This window comes from Sinocyclocheilus grahami, unplaced genomic scaffold (genome assembly GCF_001515645.1).
Source record: "Sinocyclocheilus grahami isolate Dianchi unplaced genomic scaffold, SAMN03320097.WGS_v1.1 scaffold1749.1, whole genome shotgun sequence".
Classification (NCBI taxonomy): domain Eukaryota; kingdom Metazoa; phylum Chordata; class Actinopteri; order Cypriniformes; family Cyprinidae; genus Sinocyclocheilus; species Sinocyclocheilus grahami.
The window spans coordinates 305,468-324,557 of record NW_015506928.1 but is presented as its reverse complement, the minus strand read 5'-3'; the positions used below and the strand labels follow the sequence as shown (position 1 = coordinate 324,557).

Below are 19,090 nucleotides of genomic sequence, written 5' to 3'. Positions count from 1 at the left end.
TTATTACTAAAACCCAAAATCGTTAGCTCTTGAATATGTTGTTACTTTATTTTATGTGCAAACTTTTTCATCCATAAACAAAACCGGCTTAAAACTCGTTTTCCTCTTTTTCATGTTGAATTTCTCTCGTTTCATCCCTCCGGCTTATAAATAACAACAAATGCAATATTTTGATGCATTGATTATATGAATATTATTATTCAAAAATATTTAACCTTGTCATTGTGCCTTTTTTTCTGTGCATATAATGTATGCAAACCCATTATATTTATGTTTTCTGCTTTTTGTCATTATGATTGTTCATTGTTAAAGATACTACCATCTTTCCCTGAGCTTGTATGTAATTATAAGTTCTGCAGTATTAATAAAAAAAGAACATAAGATCGACATGTGCACTAACACCTCATAGTATCAGTAACTCCACAACCCTACCTAGTAGTTTTCCTCAGCGTTTGCAATATTTGTAATATCTGCACAAAGGAGACGTCGATCAGCTGCTAGATCTCGCCTTTGGAGAAGACTTATTAATTTTACACTCGAAAAATGTAAATATTACTACTTAAGATTACCCCAGAATGCATTGTTAGCCCACCCCAACACTTATGAACAATATTTAGCAAAATGTAATTTGTTTTGTCATATGCCATAGCTATGCATGACTACACACTAGACAAACGCATCCAAGGTGAATACATCTACATTTTCAGTCAAGTAATGAATTAATGCACAAGTTAATGAAACAATTATATTTTATTTACTGAAAACAGGAAACATGAATAAATGAGTAAAAAATAAATAAAAGTAACCATGACAATAAACAAATACAAGTCATCGACACATGAAACAAAGCTTTATTCAAACATTGTTCTAACAATCATGTATTTACAGACGGTGAACCCACATCTACTGCATCTCAACACAGCTGAGACAGTTCTGCAGCTTTATTCTGATGAAGACCACCGTGTCCACCTTCAGCTGTCTCTGCCGTCCATCACGACCCTCACTGCTGCAGTCAGACTGAATCTGATCATGGATGAGAAAGGGGCATCGAGGCTACTGTCTGAGCACACAGAGAGGATGAGGAAGACCATGATGATGCTCCTGATCCACACAACCCTGAATAAAAGCAGGAGAACATGTGCGGGACAATCTGACTGTCTCTCTGTCTGCTCCAAACATTTGTGTGCTGCTCTCCATGAGCACGACTATCTGTAAAACATTTTACAATTAATGTTGTATTAGCTGCATTTCATTTCAGTCATAGCTTCATTACTTTTGCAGTGTAGTGGGCTAAAGCACTGCACTGGTCAGCAGAAGGTTACTGGTTCGATCTCCGCAGTCGTCACCACCAGTGTGTCCTTCAGCAAGGCTCTTTACTCCAGGTGGCTGCTGGGGGATTGGGGTCCCTGTAATAAGAGCACTGTAAGTCACTTCGGATAAAAGTGTCTTCCAAACAAATAAATGTAAATGTGATTTTTTGTGTCTTGGGCAAACGCTCAATAAAGCTGCTTATTTCTTAAATGCTTACATATATTTCATACAGTTTATATTTGGGGGGTTTAAAGGGTTAGTTCATCCAAACATAAATTCAATCATTATTTACTCGCCTCAGTTCAATACTTGTTTTGTTTTTCTGAACACAAAAGTTGATTTTAGGTAAGTTTGTCCTGCTGGTTTCTGTTCATACAATATCAGTCGATGGGAGACTGACTTTCAGAAGCTTCATGACATTATTTGATGATGCTTTTAAAGCTTCTGAAACTCAGGTTTCATTTACTGATTTTGTATGAACAAGCCAGCAGGACAAACTTGACCAAACTCACATCCTCAGTGTCTTTTGTTTTTTCTCTAGATGCTCTCGCTGGCTCTGGGGTCACTGAGGATGAAGAGACCACAGCGACATCTGGTCCAGATGAGACAGTAAGAGGTGGAGTGATGGAGTGTCTCATCCATGGCACTGGACCATTTCCAGGATGCTGCTGTGGACTTCTCCATCCTCACTGCTCACACCAGTCTGCAGACATTTCAGATCCCACCAAGACACAAATATAATACAAAAGCAGTCATTTTAACAGCACAATGTCATTTGATTTCTGTATTAGAAGTAACAGAATTATCTTATTTATATTTTTGTTTCAGGTTTTCCCTTTTTTTCACAAATGGACACAAAATTTCACATCACCTTTCCTTGCAGGTTCTGCTCCACCACAAAAGCTCTGCAGCAAATGCACAGGAATCAAGAATCAGAAAAGTGCTGTGATAACTCTGTTCGAAATTACAATAATTAAAATAAACTACAACTTAAGATTTAAAAGAAGTTTTATTCATTTCTGTAGTATACTCACTCAAAGCCTTTGATGGCAGCATTCCACTTTCTGGTGAAGAGGGCTTCTTTAGCTGCTCTCCGCCGGATAAGCAGAAGTGTGTGCTCAGCTGTCCCTGTAACATCCAGACAAGAGTCAAGTTACCGCTGAGATTTGTGTGTTCAAAACTACATTTACATTTTGAGGTAGTTGATGATGTGTTAAGTAGCTTTTTATCTAACACAAATGTTCCTAAATTTTTCAACAGTACTAATGGACAAATAAAATAGATTACTTATATTTGGTTACTTTATGGAAATTTATTTACATTGCTAACATTCATCTATTGCAAACAGTGCTGACAACAGTGAATTGTACTACACAATAACACACAAATACATCACTCAGATGTCTACTTCATATCTAGGACCTATTAGACATACTTCTATGAAATTCATATCGAAGATTTTCCTACCAGATATTAAATAGACATTTAGTAGTCATATTTAAGATGTATATGGTTTAAAATGTATGTAAATCTACTTTTAGATGTGCATGTGCTTCCTGGAGCCCCCCTGTTAGCTATACATAATAAAACGTGTTTTTACAGCAACATCACAACTTTACACTTTCAACAACTTTCAAGCATCTTTACACTTTCAACAACTTGTTCTAAAGTAGTTCAACAAATGCGAATTTAAAATAAGGAACCGTGTTTTTGGTTTGTAATACAAACATTTGTAAACACCCTCATCCAAATTTTCCGCCATTTTCGATTATGACGCATCCTCTTCTTCTTTATGTTGTATCCTCTCGCGTGGCCTCCTGGGATAGAATAGTATCCATCGACGAGCACTCAAGAAGCTGGGCAGAAGCAGTAGGACATCCGGGAACTTCTCGACTACTCTTTTAAGAATACTGAGGTTTCGGACATACTTATTGGCTCGGCTACTGCTTTTCGCTTACTATATAGAAGTAGGCGGTTTAAGTTAGCGTGACCATAAGTGCCATTTTCCCAGAACGCGTCCTGGCCAGGATTTCTATATTGCCTAAAATATCTAGGTTTTGGCTTTGTTTGCGTGTGCAGACCGATCGGTGTATGATATCAAAATACCATACAGACGGTTCCTTATGCTTTCAAAATGCTCTCAAGGTATTTTGATATCATACACCGATCGGTCTGCACACGCAAACAAAGCCAAAACCTAGATATTTTAGGCAATATAGAAATCCTGGCCAGGACGCGTTCCTTTGCCATTCTCGCCTACTCTTTTATGAATACTAAGGATTCGGACATACTTATTCGCTCGCCTACTGCTTTTCCCCTACTATATAGTAGAGAAGTAGGCGGTTTCGGACGCAGCCCACAAGCAGGGGCGTAGCCATCATTTCAGAAGTGAGGGGGACAGAAATGTTATATAATATATATATATTCTGTAATCTATATAACCTACCAGTCAACAGTTTTTGAACAGTAAGATTTTTAATGTTTTATAAAGAAGTCTCTTCTGCTCACCAAGCCTGCATTTATTTGATCCAAAGTACAGCAAAAGCAGTAATGTTGTGAAATATTTTTACTATTTAAAATAACTGCTTTTTATTTGAATATATTTTAAAATGATTGCTGTGATCAAAGCTGAATTTTCAGCATCGTTACTCCAGTCTTCAGTGTCACATCCTTCAGAAATCATCCTAATATGCTAATTTGCTGCTCAATAAACCTTTTTTAACAGCTGGACAATAAACCAATAAACACTTTTTTATCACATAAGGCAGAATAGTTTCAATACTGTAATAAATGCTATGTCAATTAGCACTGCATTGTTCATATACTTTATTTATTACCTGGAGATGACTTGACAAACACAAATAAACCATATTGTCGCAATCGTATGTTTAAAGTCTTCATGTTTCCAAACGTTTCTGTTTTTCTGAAAACAACAGTTTTCATACAGCTATAGCTGGACGCTTTTGTCCATATTAGGAATTTCCTCATACGACCTCCGACTTCGAGTATGAATGAAACGCATTAACATTTAGCGCTCAGGACGTTCATCTTCGCCTTATTCTGGGTCCGAATAAAACATCAGATCATGCACAGACTATCCTGTCTCTTTGAACTTAAATCTATATTTATTCACACCGGCTCTAGAAAACCTCTATGCGAACACACTTGCCCGAAAAAGTGCGAGCAAGTGTAATCTACGCCCCTGTCCACAAGTGTGTATTTGGACAAGGCATGGGTTGACGTTGGCCGACACTCTTCTTCTTGTTCTTCTTTGAGTTTATTGGCGGTTCGCATTCTTAAAAGAGCATTACCGCCATCTACTGTGGTGATGGATCAGAGACACTAAATCCCTACTCCCCAGACCATTCAGGACTCGTGCTTTCATTGTTGCTGCATGTTCAGCTCCTCCATCTACAGCCCAAGTCCATCACAGTCCAGAGAGGAGAAATAACAACAATATTATTATTATTATTAATACTATTATTATCACTATCACTACCATTACTATCATTATTAATAATAACAACAATAATAACAATAGCCTATCTATATTCTATTCATTAAATGAGTTCTATTTAATAATGTTATTAATAAATTATCCCCTTCTACTGGATTCAAAAGCTTTTTAATGTTAATTGTTGAACACCTTCCTTCTTAAATTCTTCTATCAGATTACTTCTTTCCTCTGAATATCTATTACACTTAATGAGTACATGTTCCACTGTTTCTTTAATACCACATCAATCACACAATCCTGTAGGGTGTTTTCCTATTATATGCATTGTTGAATTAAGACCTGTATGTCCAAGTCTTAATCTAGAAATAATACAGTCTTCTTTCCTTCTCCCACTTGAATTCCTTCCTCTTCCTACCAATGGTTGTATTAAGTGTAGATGCCTTCCCTTTTGTTCATTATCCCAATAAGATTGCCAGTTTTTATTTACCTCCCTTTTTATTATTGATTTGAATTTTGCTTTGCTATACATTATTTCCATATCTATATTTTCCTTTGCCATAACTTGTTTCGCTAACTTGTCTGCACCGACGGCACACTAAATTACACAAACACTAAATCCATAGCTCCGGAGCGCTATTGGATGCTTAGTGTATCCCATCATGCATCCATCATGTTTTGGAATAAATCGTGAGACCTTTTGCCGAGACCTCTCGAGAGGTCACGAAACCTTTCCAATGTAAGTTAAATATTAATAGGCCCTACAATAATTAGATATTACAATTACACTGTAAAATCTAATTAGTTGGGCTTACTTAAAAAAAGCATGCAAACCGATTGCCTTGAAAAAACTAAGTAAAGTGAAATAGCAATAGTATGTTGTACTGACAGATGCTTAGTTAGTATAGCTTACTTACACGAGAGTTCTAGTAACTAAAAAAGAACTGTAGGGGGTACTTGATCCTTTCATTTAGGTTTACTCATGACTTAGTATAGCTACTCACTGACTCCCAGAGTGCATTGCGGTATGAATAAATTATACAGTTGCTTTGTTTTATAGTTGTTGATTTTATTTGACAATTTTATTTGCTGTCTTGTGTCAGTAGCAGCACAACAAAAAGAGCAAATAAAATGGCTATTGTTACAAGTAATTAAAATAAATTAAATTGAATTGTTACCATTGTTGTGGTTCACGTGCTGAATGTTTAAGTCTGTGTGTGACTTTAGCCTGTTACCAAACACGATTCAAAAATTATATAAATGCCAAAAAAAAGCATCTCTGGGTTTTTATGAAAAAGTTTTTGATAAAGTTGACTAATGAACACACACAATTAATGCACTAATGCTTTAATTAGAAGATAGGTCACTTACTAAAAGCAACCTATTTATTACTTTTCTTCCTTTGAAATCAAATAACTCTGACTTCATAATGCATTACTACATCAACAGGAAGATAATTATAGTAACGTAAACCAAGTTCAAAGTGCCCAACCAAAGGGACTGCTAATCACTATAATGGGGAGTTAAAAAAAAAACACATTTTAGGAAAATCAACATCAATTTATGAAGTTAGCTTATGTGATGTTCTTTCAAATATTTCAGTTGTATTGAGAATTCAACATTCAAGATGACTTTGGGAAACAAGTGAATGCAACTAGTGAAAGATAACTGCAGACATGGAGGAAATGAGTGAAAAGTCTATTAAGACTCGTTTTCTTTTCTTCTTCTGCTGTTGTTATGCTGCACATTAGCAACATATTAGTGCACTGCTGCCTCTCATTGGTTTATTAATGTCATTGGTTCCTTTGTGGCTACTTGAATATTTTAAGTAAGTGTCACTCAAAACAGTAAGTAAATTGTTTTATTTGCCTTGAAAGTAGCTGTAACTTAATAAAACCTAGTAAGTATAACAACTAAGTAAAGATAACTAACTAAATCTAAGTAAGGTAAACTATTGGATTTTACAGTGTAGGTAGAAAAAACTAAGTGTTGAACGTTTTATTGTTGCATTTATTTTGTACAACATTTGCAGCTGATATTTATTACTTAATTAGAAGCACCACAAATTAAATTGTGTCATGTTATAGGTACTACTGAACAGACAGAAGTTGATTTTAAAATGCATTGTATTTAAAATAAAAATTAAGCTATGTAAACACTTGCATTTTTACAACACTACTGTATAAGTGTGTCCCATCAGGTAATGAAATGTTTTGCACACACTTGTGGTCTTCGTCCTCACTTGAACACTTGGGCCAAATACAGGAAATACGTCATATAAGCATGTGGTCGAGTGCAAAGACCACAAGTGTTCACTGATTGCCAGCCCAGCCCCTAATCTCTATTTAGACAGACCAGATGTAATGTGATGATGAGATACTTTTGTATTCCTAGCTAACTAATTAGCAAATATGCATATTTTGATTGAACATAATAATAATAATAAGAAGAAGAAGAATAACTTTACGTTTAATTGTAATTCGAACACACTTCTCTACAAACTGATCTGCCTTATTTTGAGAGATGAAGACATCTATTCATATCTTGACAGAAGAGAGAACAGACAGAAACTGGTTCTAACCAGGAAAGATACTTCAAAGGCCAGCTGCATTAAAAGCTTTAGAATAGTCTTACAAGTTAATCTATTTTTTTCTTTAACACTGGTCATTTTCTTTCGTTTTCTTTTTTTTTTTTTTCGGTTACATAAAAACATAGTTTAGTCTGAGCTGAATAATTACCCCTTGGATAACTGTTAGTTGGTCAGACAAGACACTTAACATATAGAGACTAATTTATGCAACTGGCCCCAGAGTCTAATTTCTGGAAATAGACACCCAATAGCTAGGTGCCTAGCTGACAGATTTAGTGAATAACACAAACACCAGCATTATCTGCGTTAGTAAAGAGAAGAGCTGTTGGCCCTTTAAAAAGAAATAGCCACATCTGACACTGTGAATAAGAATAAAGTAAGGATTTCCCTTTGTAGAATTGAGAAAATAAATGAATAAATAAACATAAGGCCCTGTTATTTCTGCATGTAAAGGATCTTTTATGATCAGATATTTAGAAAAAATGATTGGGTAACACTTTACAATAAGGTTAACATCAGTTAACAATATGAGCTAGCAATGAAAAAGAAAGCATTTATTAATCTTAATTCATGGTAATTTCATTATTTAGTAATACATTATTAAAATCAAACGTTTAATCTGTAAATATGATTTAATGATCCTGAGCCAACACGAACTAACAATGAACAGTAGTATTTTTCTTAACTAACGTTAACAAAGATTTATAAATATTGTAACAGATGTAGGCCCTATTGCTAATTGTTTGTTTGATTGTAACTGTAGAATTGTCTTTAGTGTATTTTTTGACGAATGTAATGCAAATAATGTAAATAAATGTTTTTACAAATTATAGTGATTTCAATGATCTTACCTTATCTTATCTTATCTTACCTTATCTTATCTTTCCTTAGACTGTAAGTAGTGGACCATCTTAAATGGTCACTATTACAAATATTTTTCACAGTAAACATGATTTTTCACACGTTCTGTTTATTATTATTATTATATAGCATATATAATATAGCAATTTAAATTAGAATATTTAGCTATTGTTGTTATTATTGTCGGAACGCATTTATTATCACCGCTGTTACCAGTAGACAGTAGCGCCCCCCATCTTTTTCACTATGGAATGGAACACAATGTTTCATAACAGCGTGATATACATCTGTCTGAGCAAATATACAAGGTTTCTCACAACTTATTTATTAAGTTTATTTTGCAGTGGGCTGTTCTGTAATCTAAGAAAGTATGGACTAGATTGCATGACATCACGACTCCATATAAAGACCAGACCACATGATGTATTAAAAAAGGTGGGGAAACCAAGAGAAACGTCGCATCCCTGACGGTTCCTCTGGTGTGAAGATGGCGGTCCCAACTCAAAGCAGCCGGACTGGATCCGTTACCAGTCTGGGAAACAGTCCAACCGCAACACCGGGCGGCTTAAACAACACCCACAAGCTGTGGTGCTGTCATGAGCTTGATTTTAGGTCCGGAATGAAGATCGAAGAGCTCAACCGACTCATCCATGAATTCAGTAAACAAGACCAACGAGAGTATGATGACCAGAGGGCACTGGAAATACACACCGCCAAGGATTTTATCTTCTCCATGCTCGGTAGCATTTAAAACTCTTAAGATATATTTTTAAATAATCATTATTATTATTCATTAGGCTATTCACCTATGTTTCACGATTCATCCATTATCATCCAGTTTTATTACGTAAAAAATGGTAGAATCTGTTTAGAATTACAGACAGTCAGAAATGGTCAGATATATGCACTAATAGCTGCTATATTTTATTTTACCCGTAATTCTTTATCAGAGGTTTTAGATATACAATATAAAATAGATTTATGTACTAATCTGGGTTATAAATAGGCCTGTCACGATAACAACTTTTTGTTGTGCGATATATTGCCAGAGAAATAATTGCGATAAGCCATATTATTGTCATTTTAAAGACCATTTTATGCCACTGAATATATAATCATAATGTAACAGCATAATAATGCAAGAAGACTGTACACACTTTTAATTTTTAAGAATATGTAGATAATGGAAATTAAGTATCAAAATATTAGATACCTTAAAAAACTTGAATAAATAGTAAATAAACATTTTCTAACAAAAAGTGTAAAGTAATTAGTAGAAAAAAAGAAAAATGCACAAAGAACTTGTATGGAGATTTTTCCATCTACAGATTTTTCCCTGACCTTTTCTCTGTAAATTAAGGGTGCACACTATTGCTGAAAAACACAATTCCTGCACCCTTAAGTGTGCATTAAGGGTGCACACTATTGCTGAAAAACACAATTGAACTAGCATCTCATGACTACACCACATTATGTATGAGAAGCTGCAAAAGACACAGGCGCAAGTGGAATGTAAAAAACATGGTGACATTAATTTTTAAGTAAATATAATGGGCAATATATTGTGTCATCAAAAATTATTGAGGTAATGTACATATATTGCGCGATAAGTCGATATATTGATTATTGTGACAGGCCTAGTTATAAAATAATTATTGCATGCTTAAGGTAAGTAGTTACAATCCCAGGTGTGTGCTTTGTGCTTTAGCCAACATCTCAGTATTTTACATTATCCAAACTCTTAAAATGGTTTATGTTTAATCTCTTGTGGAATAATAATTCTGCCGTAGTTGGGTGAATGAATGCTACTGATCTGCTGTTTGACAGGATCAGAATGATTATGTCCATGTTGGATCCCCCAAACCACTAAATAAAAAATTGAAGGTTGTAAAGAACAATTGTTTACCGGCCGCAAAAAATAAAATAAATAATAAATCATCAGTACCATGGACAGAGCAGACATAGGTGCATAAAAACTGTTAATGATCTAGTCCTGCAGACATACTGAGGTTAATTTAAATGAATAAATACATAATTAATTAAAAAGTGAATGACTTGAGATCAGTTAGTATTTAAACATGGTAAAAAATGTAGCACTAATAATTAGAAAAATTACAAATTACAGTACAACTGGCTGTAATATCAATAACTTTTATTTCTAGACCTTAATTCCTTTTTTAGTATCGAACCCCTCTTTTGGTTCATAGTATATGTGTGTTTAGGCCTATTTGTTATTAGGCATTAAAAAAATTTTCACTGATTGTCTAAACATATTTTTCTAACACCGGTTGGTCTAAGACAGATTTAGTATTGGGACTGTTTTCAGCAGAAAATCAATAGGACTGTCCAGAGCTAGGTTTTTATTTCCAAACTAGGCGGAAGTGGGTGTAAGGCAGCATTCAGGCAATTGTGGGAACCTCATATCCATTGAGGCAGAAGTAATGTACAGCTCTCTCTTTCTTTCTGTTCTCACACTTTCATTCACTGCCATTCACCAAAGGCTCAATTCAGATAGCAGGAGGCTGACTGGCCTGCAGTGTCTGTGTATGCAAATGAGACAGATGGAACAAAAGGGACACTGAATATCTTTGAGAGTTGTTGACTAGTCTAGTCTAGATTTAAAGAATGACGGGGTGGAGGGGTGTGGGAACAGCATAAAAAGATTCAACATGAAAAGTACTAATCCTGATCTTTATATATATATATATATATATTAAAAAAAGTTTGCTAACTAACCAGTTTTAAGAACCACTGACATGTTCACTAACCATCATCTCCACTAATATATACTGTATATGTGTGTGTATACATGTGTGTGTGTGTAATATATATATATATATATATATATATATATATATATATATATATATATATATACACACACACACACATATGTTCTCACACTTTCATTCACTGCCATTCACCAAAGGCTCAATTCAGATAGCAGGAGGCTGACTGGCCTGCAGTGTCTGTGTATGCAAATGAGACAGATGGAACAAAAGGGACACTGAATATCTTTGAGAGTTGTTGACTAGTCTAGTCTAGATTTAAAGAATGACGGGGTGGAGGGGTGTGGGAACAGCATAAAAAGATTCAACATGAAAAGTACTAATCCTGATCTTTATATATATATATATATATATTAAAAAAAGTTTGCTAACTAACCAGTTTTAAGAACCACTGACATGTTCACTAACCATCATCTCCACTAATATATACTGTATATGTGTGTGTATACATGTGTGTGTGTGTAATATATATATATATATATATATATATATATATATATATATATATATATATAGACACACACACACACATTTATAAAAATTTCTGCTGTTGACCCCCGCTCTGCACATTTTGTATGTTTCTCTTATTGCTTCAGAGGTTTGTTCCATTTGACCGTAAGTGCCTGCGAAGTGGACATCACAGGATATTGCGCCATAATTCCAGTTCAAAGAACATTAAAGTGTGTGAGATGTGACTACTATTCAAATTTCATGATTACAGTTAAATAACCCTTCACACTTCTGTAGTAAGTTTGGTCTGTGTGTGAAGATGCTGCAGGTAGTGGTGTTCTTAAGTGCAGTAAACTTCAGCCGATTTCCCGTGTGCAGGGAGTAGAGAGCAGTGAACACTATGTAGGGACCATGTCAATTGGAACAAAGTTCATTCAAGGAGCTCTCTTCTAACAAGCTGGTGATTTGAATCAGGTAAACATAAAGAGAGACATACAAAATATGCAGAGCGAATGGTCGCGAGGAGCAGGATTAAGAACTGCTGAGTGTAAATGTTTAAATTATATTATTTTCTTCCAGTTGTTTATTAAATTGTTTACTTATACTACCATGAAGTAGTTAGAATTATTAGAATAGTTTCGAATAATTTTATAATTTTATATATGGAAAGCAAAGAAATTTAAAGCATTATTTTAAAAAAATCATTATTTCTTTAATTTTATTTGTAAAAAAAAAAAAAGAAAGTAATTGCCCCCACAGTCTGGAAACTATTAAAACAATTATATTTCTGTAAAATGAATGCAGTGTTCCTGTTCCAGTATAAGAACGTCATAGTTAAAGTGAAACATGAAGGTAACAGTGTGGTCATATATTGGTTATTGCATATATTATGTTATATACAAGATACAATTATTTAGGAGAACGTCTGACCATCTGTGTGAGAACTGAAGTTTAAATGAATGATCCAATGATCCAAAACACCAAATCATGTCAAAATATTAATGGCTGAAAAAAGTCAAAATTAGGACTTTATTAAGGATCCTATTAAGATGGTGTTGGAGGACCTGAAAGAGCAATTTATGCTTCTATGATCAAGTGAGCTTGACACTCATCAGTAGCCTATGTGAAAATGTTTTTTGAAAAAAGTGCAGTCCTACTTTTTTTTAGGGGAAGCTGGCATAAGAAGTGTTGAAGAGAGATTAAAAATATACATGAAGTGGCAAAAGAAGGCAAAGAACTTTACCATAGTAAGTGATTTCAAGGTCACTGAGTCAATCTGTCTCATTCAGGGAAGAGCTATAAATATTTGAATGCATCCCATTCCTCAAAGGGGACAGATAAATCTCAGCTTGGAGTAGGCTTGGATGCTGAAGTACATTAAACTGCTGGCTGCATCTATACTCAGTAACTGATTGTATGTCTCCATCTGTGCTCTAAAAGCCAGTATAGACACACATTAGAATATAAACAACTCTAAAGAGCGTCACATTCCTCCGTTATTGATCTGCCGCTTTTTTCAAGTGCTGGTGTTGACTTTCAGGTCCTCTTATCGATCCACTGGAAATAGATGCCAAAGGAGAGTGCTCTGCTGTCTGCAGTTAAGTGGAAGAACTTTGGTCACATGACAGGAAGTGTGCAGTAGCACAGTGGTTCGAAAACTTGGTGGCGCAGCATTATCTTATAATGTTTGGTTAGACTTTTAGCAAATTTAGAATGATTCAATTAGAATCGTAATGCAATTTTATTCAGCTTGAGTAAACAACAAACTGCAATATATGCAAGCAACAAGCAAACTGATAATTTACAGTAGAGAAACCATTAGTTAATGCATTTCATATGTGTGTACATATATATATATATATATTATCGTTCAAAGTTAAAATTAATTGAAAATAAATATTTACATTTTTGTACAATTATTAGCTGTAAGAATCTTTGTTTCAGTGCACCAGACTTTGTTTGCACAGTCTGACTTTTGTTGAAACCTGGAATTAAACCACATCATGTTGGTTCATCTGGCCAGAGCAGAACTGGCCCCCCAACTGACCTGGTTTTTCTCCATTCTGTCACTGATGGACTTAGGGTTCCTTACCACTGTCACCTTTGATTTGCTTAGTTGGGGACACTTAATTTTTGGCAATATTGTCAACTTTATTCCACAGAAACTATTTGAAGAGAACTAAACTGAGCTGGACTATGATGTCACTGAATCAATGATAAACTGACTTTAACTGAAAAATTTACTGTTTACTATTGTCCTCTTTTTAGAGCTGCTCTACAGCAGGATTTTTTTTCCACTATTGACGCTATTTTCCTGTTTAACACTGTTATGCTGCTTTGACATAATCTGTATTGTATAAAGCGCTATATAAATAAAGGTGACTGAACTTGACTCTGTTTTGTCTCTGTTTCAGGCATGGTGCAAAAGCTGGACCAAAAACTGCCTGTCGCAAATGAGTACCTGTTGTTGTCTGGTGGTGTGCGAGAAGGTGTGGTGGACATGGATCTCAATGAGCTTGGCATTTACAACCGTGGCTCCAACTATGACTTGGCCTTCACCCTGTTGGTTCCTGCACTTAAATTGCATGACCGGAACCAGCCTGTAACGCTGGACATGCGCCACTCAGCACTTGGTCACTCTTGGCTCAGCTTGCGACTTTTTGACGATGGTACCATTAACCGTTGGCGGGACTGCTGTACGCTTACTGATCATCTGAATGGCACCACCAACTACTTCTTCTCACCTACACTGGTAGCCGACTGGTTCCAAGAAGCTGTTGGACTAGTACTGGCAGAGTTACAGCGCAAGCCACAAAGGGGCTCCCCGAGGGTGGAGCAAGTTGAGCGTCACAACACGCTGCTCACTATAGTTTTAGGTGTGGGCAGCAGCCGCATGCTTTATGACATTGTTCCTGTGGTGTCTTTTAAAGGCTGGCCGGCAGCTGCTCAAAGCTGGTTGATGGAGAACCACTTCTGGGATGGCAAAATCACAGAGGAGGAGGTTATCAGCGGTTTCTATCTGCTGCCTGCCTGCTCAGCCTCTGGCTGCAGAAAGAATGAGTGGCGTCTCTCTTTTGCCCGCAGCGAGGTTCAATTGAAAAAGTGTATCTCACCAGGCCTCATGCAAGCTTACCAGGCGTGCAAGGCAATAGTTATTAAGCTACTAGCCCAACCTACATCTATCAGTCCCTATTACTTACGTTGCATTATGTTGTGGGCTTGTGACCGACTACCTGCAAGCTATTTGTCACAGGAAGACTATGTTGCGCATTTCCTGCTAGGTCTCATAGATGACCTGCAGCACTGCCTTGTCAACAAGACCTGCCCTAACTATTTCATCCCACAGTGTAACATGTTGGAGCACCTGTGTGACGAGACCACTATGTTTCACGCTCGTAAGCTAGCGCTGGTACGCTCGGATCCAGCCGAGCACCTGCGATCCATTGTTGAGCTGGCCAAGGCAGCCAACAGACTGACGCAGAAAATGCTGCATCGTGGGAGTTCCTCAGGACTGCTCTCTCCGCTTGCGGATCCCTCCTCGGCTGATCACCAGCAGTCAGATGACCGGCTGGCCAAGAAGCTACAGCAGTTAGTGACCGAGAATCCAGGGAAGTCTATCTCTGTGTTCATCAACCCTGATGACGTCACACGACCTCACTTCCGTATTGATGACAAGTTCTTCTGAAAACAATGGTCTATTTTCACTTCTCCTTTGCCATAATGGTTGAACCTGATGGGAACCTGATGCATGACAGTCTAGAAACTGGAGCTGTGTCCCTATGCCTGTATACATCAGACTGAAAAGGATTTTGTGGGGGAAATGTTCTGCCACAGCTCTATAGGACCTGCCTTACTGAGAGGCAAATCCAAAACACTTGCACCTGCAAAGGGTTAAAGCATAGTGGGTTTCACGGTGACTCTGAGAATAAAAGTCAGGGCAAGTGGGCAATGATTTATATAGCAGAAGAAAATATAGTATATGTCCTCTCTGTTAATTTGAACAAAAATCTGGTGTAATGAATGATAGATTCAGACATTGTTTTTTTGTGTGTTTTGCATCTGTGCTGACTACACACTTCCGGAACCTGTTTGTGTTTGTGTTATATCCATATAATGCTGATTTTAAGCCTGCGCAGTTAACTTGCCTTATTATTTATTTAGAGAAAATTACAGAAGATAATATCAGAGAAAGCCAAACCTTTTCTATATATAAGGGATTGAAATAATATTCCCTTAAGTGCAATTAAAAAAATGTTAAGTTAGAATGAGATGTTCTTGTATTGACAAAAATTGTTATTATAAGAATGCAGAATCGTTTAAAGGGTTGTGGGGTGCTTGACTTGTAGCCCTAAAACTTTCACTGCTATTGGAGATTAAAAGGATGCTGTTGTGATTTTTTATTTTTTATTTTTTGGAAAATGAATGAATGAAAGTGACAAGCAGCTATCCAATATAAGCCCACATATCACCAATGTTAAGGGTGTCTCTAACAAAATACACAGAGTAGGTCAGAGGAACTAGATACTGCTCTAAGATTTTCAGTTCAATGTTCTATTCTGATATGAGAGGTGCAGAGTCATTTCAAATACAAAGGTCAATTTTAATGACCTCTCAAATACTTTTTTCAGAATCTCTGGGTACATAATACTTTATTAGTACATGTCAGCATTAAATAACATGAAAACGGGTTACAGTGGATGTTGTCTATTTGAGTTGTAGATGAAATCATTTATTATCAGGAACCGGGGTGTTGTGGTTATGTGAAGAGGTGCAGGCTAGGATATTATGTCACATAATACGCTGACTCAGTGTGTCTGGGGAGTCCACTGTATTTGCGAACAGCAGAATGAAACGAGCACAGTACAGTGCTTAGAATGTGGCAGTATCCTGTGGTGACAAATGCGAGGCAAAACTATCTTGTTAGGTTTTGGTACTTAACACACTCTTGCATGTAGGACTAATTTCTTTTTCATCTCAAGCCTTTGATGCTAATTCCAAAATGTCATTTTAGAGCTAGTAACAAGAGGCTTTGGCAATTGATAATGCAGTTATAAATAGAGTCTAATTCAGTTATTGGAGAGAGAGATTAACTGTAGCTTTGTGAAGCTTGTAAAACTAGCTGAGTCTGTGTGACTGTGTTCAGCATCAGCATCTCTACTATTAGCAAAACTGTAACTTTAATTGTTTCAAGAACAGTGACTTTACCAAATAACTAGAGAGTTGCTATTGAGAGATGTCATGTAGCTTTCAGATGTGAAACGGTTTTATTAGTACATCAACAGGGCAGCACTGGCAACACATTTCTGTGTGCGTGTATGTTTCTGTGTGTGTCTGTATTGTATGTGTGTGTACACTTGTATAAGGGGAAGAGCTGGAGAACAAAAGCGCACGTTTCATCAATAATAAAACAATTTTGTGGGATAAACATTTGTCATTTTCATCCTGTTGTGCTTAGGTTATTTTGCTGTTGTAGGCTGTAAGGACCTTTGAAATAACTGAAATAATTTGGCAAAGTGATATGGAAACTGCCTGGAACTATTTTAGCTGTGCATTTGCTGAAGAATAATTACACACCCTAGCAAGTTTGTCAACCAATCTGAGTGAACCATTGTAAACATAGGAATACTGAACATGCAGTGGAAATAATCTTTGATAACCTAGTATCCATTATTTTCTCCATAATCTTAATATCTCCATAATAACAATTTCTCCATAATCAGTTCTTACAAATCTCCAGAAGTTTGTCTGTTCTCTTATTATTTAGCAAAAAGCAAAGTTCATTTTTGCCTTAATACTTGTCTATTTTCCATTGAACTTGGCACTAAATGCACCGCAGATGAATGCAGGGAGCAACGACTTTAGCCTCCAAAAACCAGACTGATTTAAAAATGAAAGATAGTTTGGCCTCGCATTTATCACCACAGGATACTGCCACATTCTCTGCACTGTACTGTGCTCGTTTCATTCTGCTGTTCGCACATACAGTGGACTCCACAGACACACTGAGTCAGCGTATTCTGTGACATAATATCCTAGCCTGCACCTTTCCACATAGCAACAACACCCCAGTTCCTGATAATAAATTATTTAATCTACAATACAAATAGACAACATCCACTGTAACCCGTTTTCATGTTATTTAATGCTGACATGTACTAATAAAGTAATATGTACCCATTGATCCTGAAAAAAGTATTTGAGAGGTCATTAAAATTGACCTTTGTAGGCCTATTTGAAATGACTCTGCACCTCTCATATCAAAATAGAACATTGAACTGAAAATCTTAGAGCAGTATCTAGTTCTTTTTTTTAACAGCAGATGTAACTTAAGCTGTTATTCCCATCCCTGTACACGGCTGATGCTGCCATTCTTCATGTTTTGATCAATGAGGCTATTACAGTATTGTACAGGGTTGTCTGCCATTCTGAATTGATATGAGAAAGTCTTTTGAATTAAATTTCTGAAGTTGAATTGCAGTTGAAAATAGGATGTAGAGTTGTAATTTGAATGTAAGGAAGTAAAATGGAAGGAATCCATGGATTCAATTGTCAATATTTCTTTATGTCTGGGTATTTGGGGTGGTTATCTATTGATATCAGTTGTATTATTTTACAGTACAAATAAGCATTAGCCAAATTTACAGGAAACAAATTTTGTGGCCAAAATTGAGTTATGTGATTGAGCTGAATACAAAGGCCATCTCAACAACCAACACATGAATTGACAATTCATAAATTCTGAACTCTGAATATCTTACTTATTCAGAGTTTAGATATTCAGAGTCTGAATATCTTACTTATTCTTATGCTTGGTTATGCCAGTCATACAAGGGAAATATTACCAGAAGTATTGATTGTGCTGTAGCATGTGCAGTGATTATTTAGAAGTCTTCTCTCAAACCGTACAAGCAAAGACTCTTCAGCACCACAATAAGTAAACTTATCCGTCGAAAGCAATTTAATACTACCCCCCTCCCCCCCGTGTGCCCGGGATACAAACTCTCTCATACTCATTCATCAACAGCACTGTGTAACGGCTGCTCTCTGCTTCTAGACTACAGCGAGGTTCAGCACTCTGTCTCTACCCTTTCCCAGAAGCATTGACGCATCCCGCAACGGCAACCACAACCACAAGAGATCAAGAGGTTCCTGCAGAACACAGCACGACATGGATAAAGGAGATAAAGGTAAGAAACTTAAAACCGTGGAAGTGTTTATTATTATGCTGGGAGAGAGTGAATGCGCTTTAGGGCTGTTTCAGGAAAAGTGGACTGCGGATCTGGTTCGGGAATGGAGCATGATATGATGCTTAATGCAGTATCCGGAATTAAAAAGCTTGGCGAACTGCGAAAGCTCCTGTACATTTGGACATTCTGTTAGGAACGGATCATTGTTAATGTTAGATAGTTGGTGTTGAGTAAGGTGATCATATAAAAGATGAACATTAGCGTTAAAAGTGTGTGCCAAGATACAGGCAGCGACCGTCTGCTTCCTCCTGTGCAGATGCTGAGCAAGTAAAAATCCTGCAAACATACCACTCTGATGTAAGCTGATATATATATATATATATATATATATATATATATATATATATATATATATATATATATATATATTGTGACAAACGTCCCGAAT

At 36.3% G+C, this 19,090-nt stretch overlaps 1 protein-coding gene across 1 annotated transcript; it reads left to right on the top strand.

Moving 5' to 3' along the window:
- The first annotated feature begins 8,562 nt into the window (after nt 1-8,562).
- On the top strand, nt 8,563-16,878 carry mb21d2 (Mab-21 domain containing 2). The gene is made up of 3 exons (XM_016258863.1): nt 8,563-8,956; nt 13,870-16,788; nt 16,819-16,878. Exons 1-2 carry the CDS (start codon nt 8,704-8,706, stop codon nt 15,138-15,140), a joined length of 1,524 nt encoding a protein of 507 aa, XP_016114349.1. The 5' UTR covers nt 8,563-8,703; the 3' UTR covers nt 15,141-16,788; nt 16,819-16,878.
- The last annotated feature ends 2,212 nt before the right edge of the window (nt 16,879-19,090 follow it).